The 8,106-nt window shown below is 45.4% G+C and overlaps 1 protein-coding gene across 2 annotated transcripts in view; it reads right to left on the bottom strand.

Annotated features, from left to right (window-relative positions):
• Positions 1–5,660: 5,660 nt before the first annotated feature.
• Positions 5,661–8,106, bottom strand: part of P3H2 (prolyl 3-hydroxylase 2) — a 125,210-nt gene continuing 122,764 nt past the window's right edge. For both annotated transcript variants that reach the window (XM_051991648.1, XM_051991650.1), the window contains exon 15: positions 5,661–6,529. In XM_051991648.1, the coding sequence (XP_051847608.1) occupies positions 6,455–6,529 (75 nt within the window). In that variant the 3' untranslated portion in view covers positions 5,661–6,454. The remainder of the gene's footprint in view (positions 6,530–8,106) is intronic.

The following is an 8,106-nucleotide window of genomic DNA, read 5'->3' as shown; positions in this document are numbered from 1 at the left end:
GCTACCATATTGCTTGGTTCTGCTTAACTGTTTTTCTTTGTCATAAGAGAGGACTCCTTGATATAAAGGAAACATATTTGAAAACCACTAATATCACCTAGCTAATATCTGAAAGGAAAAATTAAAATATTGATTTAAAAAATTATGAATATTAATATCAAGAAACAAGAAGATTTCCTAGTAAAGCATAAAAAAAGAAGAATATATGTGACATTATGAAACTCTACTACATATATGTTTTGTTTTGTTTTCTTCTAGACATAGATTATATTTAATTTAAAGATGTTTGTTTTTTATCTTCTTCTGAATTGCCTCCTGCTCTTTTCTCAGGCTTTTAAAAAAATGTGAAGTGACAGCAATTTTTATAGGTGATAATTTTAGTGGCCCTATTTTCATTTGACTTTGAGACCACTACTCTGAGTCTTTCCCCATCGTGGAATCTGTCAACAATTCAGCCACGATGGCTTAATTATTGCTTTTCACATACAACTCTCCATCTCCCACCTCTGTCTCCTTCATCTGGGATTTATTGGAAGTTTCACAAGGTTCATTAGAATGTTGTCCTGGGGCAATTCGGGCTAAGATTCCCACCTCTCCCCCATCTTCCAAAGAAAGAGACCAAATTCAGAATTTTCACCCTCATGACTGGAATATGCTTCCTCCTTACTTCTACCTCCCAGCTTTGCTGACTTCCTTCAAGGCTGAGCTCAGATATCATCTGTAAGAGAGACCTTGCTCAGTCTCACCCCCAGCCTTGCCTCCCATGACACTAAGTGTATTTTATTGTATGATTATTTCCATTTTGTCCCTCTCCCCCATTAAAATGTGATGTCTTGAAGGAAAGGATGATTTTTTTGGTCCTTTCTTTGTATTCTTAGTGCTTGATATAGTGTGTAACTCATAATAATTTAATAGATGCTTGTTGACTGACTGATGCACTGGAATCATCATAAATCATTGCACTGATCTAGTTCTTTTCCAGAAGATTTCCCTGATAATATTATAGTTGTATAAATTCTTCTTTGGTTCTGCTCAGCACCCTTCACTCAGCCCATTTTCCTAGAAGTCTTCCCAGGTTTCTCTGAATTCATGCTTTTCATCATTTTTTTTAATTGAAGAAGACTCATTTTTTCCTCCTTATAAACAGAGAATGGAGAAATGTTCACTCCTCCATTGTGCCCTCAGGGAGATCTGGGGCAGATCTACTGAAGACTAGCAAGGACTGATGTTATATCATTAATCCATCCCCTTCCCTAGCTGGATCTGAGTGAGAATTCTCCCCTAGAGATCTCCCCATGATCCTTTTGGTACTTGGTAGTTCCCAGTAAAGAACCCAAAGGCTCTGGATTCTTTCTTTCCAAAAATATTGATGGTTGGTGGTGGTTAGTGGTGGTGATGATGGGAGTCTCCAGATGCTTTCAGCAGCTGTTAATAATAATAATAAGCTGTTTAAAAGGACTTATAGGGAGAAGATAGGACTTAAAGATGTAGCCAAATTATTCTTTTATACAGCAAAATGCCAGTACACCATAGATCAAGAAAGGAGAATTCTCTTATAGGATGTCTTTAAAATCCAAGTGCTTCCCCTGCTGAGCTGTCCATGTGGGTCACTGTCAAACTATCTTTAAGCCCCTTGAGCAGGGGAGTCGAGAGATCAGATGGCCGTTGCCTTATTTCTTTGGAGGTCAACAAAAGGGTACCTCCCATGCCCAGCAAACCCAAAGAGCACCAATGACCCAGTGAGGCGATAGCAGCCCGTGAACAACATTTCCCAAGAGCCCTCCCCTTGGGTTCATCTGAAGAGATGCCGGAGCTATTGAGCGCAGTGTTCCCGCAGGAGCTAACCACACCAAAGATGGAACACGTTCCCAAATGTTGTATTGGAAACACTGACTCTTAGGTGTGCTGGGGCTGAGCTGCTGTGGGTGGGCCAGAGTCCTGGGAGGGCCCTCCATCCCCCACCTTGGAGATAAAATGAGACTGATTCTCTTCATCAGATCCCGCTTGTACTTTGGAGCCTTTCCCAAGAGTCTCCTCCTTCTTTTCCTTCTGATGATGGGAACACTTTGACTTTTTCCCATCTCCAGATTTATCGTTGTCAGTCACTTCAGACTCGTTAAGGTTCTGGTATGAAGGTGGGGAACAGAGGCCTCCGTTCCCTTCTCCTTGACGTCAGGGAGGGAGTCATCCCTTGGGGCTCTCCTACATGAAATAGCTCAGCATTTGTATTGCAATTAAAATTCGCAAGTATATATTATTAAACCCTTCTGACTCATCCCATGGCTTCTCCTCAGCTGGAAAGCTGCCAGGAAATGCTCTATGTTTATGAGAAAGACAGGCTAAAGACTAAGAACTTTATACTTAAAGTCATAACTCCCCTAAAGCTTTATATTTAAAGCTTTGAGCCTCAGTTTCCTCACCTGTGAGAATGGAGACTCTACCACCTGGCCTGTTTAGGGGTTGTTGGAAGAGCCTGATGAAATGAAACATGTGTTTGTATTTGGCTCTGAACCTTCTCAACCTTCCTCCTTCATGATCACTGAGCACTCTTAGAGGGGAAAATTCTCCCCTTTAGGTTTTCATATTGATGCTCTGTCCTAGTTCAGGAAGGACTTGGACCACACAGCCTTGAAGTCCCTTCAATCTCTGAGAGTCCAGAAATTCATGCTCGAGTGGTCAGACTAATAGTGCATTTCCCTTTGGAGAGCCATTTCTCTCTGGGAAGAATGAGGCGTGTGTCTTTATGCATGTTTATAAAAGGGAGTTGTAGCCTCTTAGGTGATCGTGTCCTCTTAGAGGAGAGGGGATTTCCTCCCCCTTAAGGACCTACTTGTAGCCTCATCTTGGACTTCTTCCTCTCCAAGCCTTCCCCGTCCTCATCCCTCTTAAACTCGGCAGCCTTTGGGCCTGGTGAGCGCTCATTCCTCTCAAAGTTTTCACACCACCGTTCTCTGCTGGTTCTCCTCCCACCTGTCTGACAACTCCTTTTCAGCATCCGTTGCTGGTTCCATCCATGTTGCAATGACGAGTCATAGAAGTTGCCCAAACTGTCTGGGCCCTCTATTCTCTCTTTTTTCCCCAGTGATGAGCTCATCAGCTCCCCTGGATCCCATTGTCTCTGTGTAGCCAGTGCCCAGTCCTATATCCTGACTCTGTTCTTTCATCTGAGTCCTAATCCTGCAGCTCCAGCCGCCTACTGGACATTTCTGGATGTTCCATAAGCATCTCTACTTCAATTTGTCCAAAACAGAGCTCATTTTCTTTCCCCCTCAACTTTCCCTCTTCTCTGAATATCTGTTACTGTGAAGAGCAGCCCTTTCTGTATTCTTTGCATCCCCCCAGAGAACACTGCCTGGCTCATAAAAAAGCCATTAATAAATGTTTGTTACGGTGGTTGTTGTTGGCGCTATCCCATAGTGAGAACGGCTGTCTCAGGGGGCAGTAGTTCTCCCGGGAGGGCTTTGCTCCAAATGCTGCCTGATTATTTGAGGTAGAGGGATGGCGTCCCAAGAGGATGAACTCTTCCAGCTCTGCAATCCCATGATTGTGCAATGTCTCCCGGGAAGGAACTGAGACCCAGGAAGGAACTGAGACCCAGGAAGGACAGCAGCTTTGAAAAACACGTTCTTGTCTCCAAAAGGTATCTAAGGAGAAACTTTTTGCTAGAAAGCAGGAAACTCCACCCTGCTAGGTAAGTAAAGGGGCTCCCACCAGCTGTTTGTCTAACCCTAATTCACTCGCCCAGTCTGAACACTTGAGATCATGAGCAGAGTTCCAGGTGCTCTCCCTTCCTAAGATGTCCCATAGTTCATGACAAGGGGCAAGCTCAGTTACGTTCTTGATAGATTCCTTTGTGACTGACTTGAAAGCCAATGGATTGTGGGAAAAAATCAGTGAGGAATTATGGGAGATTATGGGGAAATCAGTGCGTCTGTGCCCAGGGCAGGGTGAATGAGCCAACTTTAATCGAGTGAGTTTTTGTGATGGGGCACTGGCCAGAATATTTACCCACAATTGGGGTTAAAGGTACATGACATCCTTTGAAGTGGTACATTTGATGTGGCACAAACTTGGCCATAACCACAAATGGGTTAGAAAACTGAGTTTGGTTACATTTGTTAGTATTTTAATGTGAGAAATACCTATCCTTTAGTACTAAAAAATTAAAAATAAAATAAAATATATGTCATAGGGTGAGAGGAGGAGAACTGTAAACTGAGACAGAAGACAGACAAGTGTTGGGCCAATTCTATCCTAAAAATCTAAGGGACAAGATTAATAGAAGTAATCAAAGAGAAATTAGTGTTTAAATAGTCTTTTCTTTCCTGTTTTTCCCCCAAAGGGAACTGAGCCAATACACTTCCTCTACATTTCTCTGCCTTAGTCTTTCTACAATGTCTTGGCTTTAATAGGGCTTCTAATTTAACACTAAGGAAACCCGTTCCCAAACAGAGACTAATCTAACAAGCAAGCAGGTAGTACCCTGTCCACCCCTGAGGGCATATCTTCCCTTCCTTCAGCCCCAAGGATACACTGGCAGCTTGCTAGGACCATCCTGATATTCTTCCAGTGGGTCTTCCCATCTCCAGCCATTCTCTCACTTCTGGATCTTCTATATATTGGATCTTCCTGATGCCCAGCAATGAATCGTGTTGCATCCCCTACCCACCCAAAGGCTTCCTATTACTCTCTTACCTAAGCAGTTAAATGACTAACATGAGGATCTGAGTTCAAATCCACCTCAGGCACCTGCTGTGTGAGTCTGGGCTGGTGGTCTGACCTCTACCTCCCAGAGTTATCATGAAAGGAGCCAGTATTTGTAAGGTGCTTTGCAAACCTTAAAATACCATATACATGTTAACTATTAGTAAAAATGGAATAAACTCTTTGAAATTCAGAGCCCTTCAAACAGGATTCCAAATTTCTTAGTACAAGAGAAATGCCATTTCTTCCATGAACTTTCTCAAATCTTTGACAGATTTCTTCTTCATCTAACACGAGAGGACATTGATGGCTTCTTGTGCACTTGATTTCAATCTAATGTTTATTCCCTTCTACTTTGTTTTATTTTTGATTTTATTTATTTTTATTACAAGGCTGCTCGATCACTCACAAGTAGACTGAAAGCTCTTTGAAGGCAGGGGCCGGGTCTCACTTAGCAGCCACAGAGCGTGAGCTCCTTCACTCTTCTTGCAGGATCATTCCCATCCTGGGACATCCTTCGGTCAAACCAATGGCTTTTTGTCATTGGTGAGTTTCTTTCAGGGGCTGCCATTTTGGAAGCTGGCCCAGGACAGTCCCACTTCATTCCCCTTCCGGCTGTGTTTCTGGCTCTCTGTACCTTGCAGATGGACCCCGCACAAGCCCTTCTCTCCCCCTCACCCACTTCTGTTTGTTTCCCCTTGTTTGGACGTCAGCTCCTAGAGAGCAGACATTTTTTGTATCCTTATGGCACATAATAAGTCCTTCATAAATGTTCCTTGCTTAACATCTGCCTATTTGTCCACCAGCATTAAAGGCGACTGTCTTTAGCCTTTCTTTGGGTTCCAAGCTCTTAGCCCAATGCCTAGTATACAACAGGTGCCTAATAAATGCTTTGACCATTGCAGCACATTTAGGGTTGATAAAAGGAATGATTGAGAGCCTGAGAATCCCAGCTGTTAAAATAAAGTTTCCTTTTATTGAAAGATTCAGACGAAAGTGTGTTGTACAGTCACAAAAATGAGGCGCCCTCCCCCCAAAGCTGGTGAAAATGATTAGGGAAATTTCCTGCAAGTAATCTGGGCCCCAGGGATACTCAGGAGGAGAAACTAGGCCATCTTGTGAATGCTCCTGGAGCAGGCTCTGGCTTCTGGGGGTGAGTCCCAGCTCTCCCTCAGCCACCTTGGTGGCTGGTGGAGTCATAAAGCTTACAACGGATGACATAAAACATCTCAAACTTCTGAAGCTCATGCGGACAACATACATTAAAACCCGAAACTTCGGAGCTCCAAATCTTGGGGTTCTGCCAAGAAGGGAAGGGAGGGACCCACCCGCTTTGGGCTTCGAGATCCTCAGCAAATGAACCGAAGGGTCTTGTTTCGCCTTTTTCCCATCTGGAGGCGAGGGACTTTTCACATTTATCTTTGTACTCCAACATCACAGCCCAGTGCTAGTCACCGAGGAGGCACTTAATACAAATAATACATGTTGGACTGGAAGGTCGGCCCCTGGGGTAGCCCATTTGGCTCTTGTCTCTGTGTCCCCGGCATTTGAAGGCACTTAATAAATGCTTGTCGATTGGCTGATGGCTCGATTCTCTCGAAAGACGCACTGAGGGATCAAGATTGGAGGATTGTAGACATAGAATCCAGGGCCACCAAACCCATTAATTTATACCAAGACTCTGTAGAAAAATAAAAGGTTCTAAAAATTAACGTCAAATAAATAGTTGATAGAACACTCTGGGCCACGTTCAAAGTTCATCTTTGGGGTTGATGCTCTGTTCGTGGTTCCACTGTCTGATCATCTCGTCTGCCTTCAGTCGTTCCTGGAAGACAGAAAGCAGGCGCTTCGGTTAGCATCCCTCCCGGTGTTAGCAGCAGCAGCGGCCCGGCAGCCAGGAGGCTCGTGGGTAGGTCCTGAGCCGGGCAGACTGGGCCGGGGCTTCCCCTTTCATCCTCCAAAGGTGACATCGCCTCTGAGGCTGCTAGGAGACCCCCTTCCTTTTCCTGCAGAAGTAGGGGGGCTATGGGTACCCGATGCTGCAGACAACCGCAAAATGAACCACCTGCCTCCCGGTGGATTTGACTTAACCGTCTATATCGCTAGGGAGACTTTCGGGTGGGGGAGACGGCGGTGACATAAAAACAAAAGCCAACGATAAAACAAACAAAACAGGACGCTGATGTGAACAGACACTGGCTACTCCCCAAACAGCAATTAAAACGTGAAACTAAACATCTGCGTGAGCTGCATCCTAGTCAGCCAGGTGGGGTAGAAGATGGAGCCAGGCCCGGCATCAGGACGACCGCAAACCCGGCTTCAGTTACGAGCTACAGGATCCCGGCGCATCCTCTCCCTTCCGCTTGCCTTGGTGGGGATAATTACCGCCCCCCCTCCCAGGGTCCCCGTGAGAAAACGATGGAGAAGTTCCCAAGCCGGCGCCCTGAGCGAGAGCCAGCGAGATGTTAGCTATTGGCTGAGACAGCGCGGGGCGCTTGGGAGCGACGGGCGTGAGCGGTCATTTTAAACCCTACAGCGGTGAGACAGATGTATTTATAACAGATGCATGTAAATATAATCTATTTAATATTATTTCACCTAATATTAAATCATATTCAATACGATTGGTGGGTAAATAAGTTCCCTGGATAATTTAACCGATGCGCGATGGCTCCAGTCCAAAAAGAAAAAAAAATAATCATAAAAAACCAAAAGTCACCAAACGGAAAATGCGTCATGTGCACCCGTCCCCTGGCACTGCCTCGGTCATCCCTAGGACTGAGGGCTCTAGGGAGCATTAGCCACTTCGACCACTAGATGTCACTGCCCCCTGATAAAAGAGGGAGCTAGCGTTGGGATCCATTCGCTTGTTCCAGCAGCGAGGAAACTCGGTGGATTTTGATTAGGAGCGAGATTTTATTTCTCTGTTATTCTTTTATGACTTATTAATATCATAGGGGAAAACTGGACTGAGAGGATTCTAGAAAAAGAAAATAAAACTTGACTGGCTCTGTGTCTCATTTAGGGGACGGTCCCTTCGGAAATGAAGCTCTCGGCCCCGCCACCCTTGGCCCCAGAGGGCCACGTGTGAGTCTGTGTCCTTCCCCTACCTTTAGTAGAATGGAAATACTCCCAGGCCGGAGACCTTCCTTTGGCCTCCTGACCCTACCCGGATGCTGGGCCTGGGGTAGCTCATCCTGCTCAGCCGCCTCTCCGCCCTCCCCCAGTCTCTAACAATGATGAGTCTCCTTGGAACCCAAGGGAATTACAGACCAACACACAGGCCCCAAAGGCTCCCTTTGTAGCTCTGTGGGTGCTGATGGACAAGTCACCGGACTGGGCTGGACTTTGGTGTCCATGAGGGCGTGGGTTAGGTGGCCTCCATTATTTTGGCACTTGCAG

The sequence above is a fragment of the Antechinus flavipes genome, chromosome 3, assembly GCF_016432865.1.
Source record: "Antechinus flavipes isolate AdamAnt ecotype Samford, QLD, Australia chromosome 3, AdamAnt_v2, whole genome shotgun sequence".
Classification (NCBI taxonomy): domain Eukaryota; kingdom Metazoa; phylum Chordata; class Mammalia; order Dasyuromorphia; family Dasyuridae; genus Antechinus; species Antechinus flavipes.
Note: the sequence above shows the minus strand (reverse complement) of the source record. Positions and strands in the feature narration are given on the sequence as shown.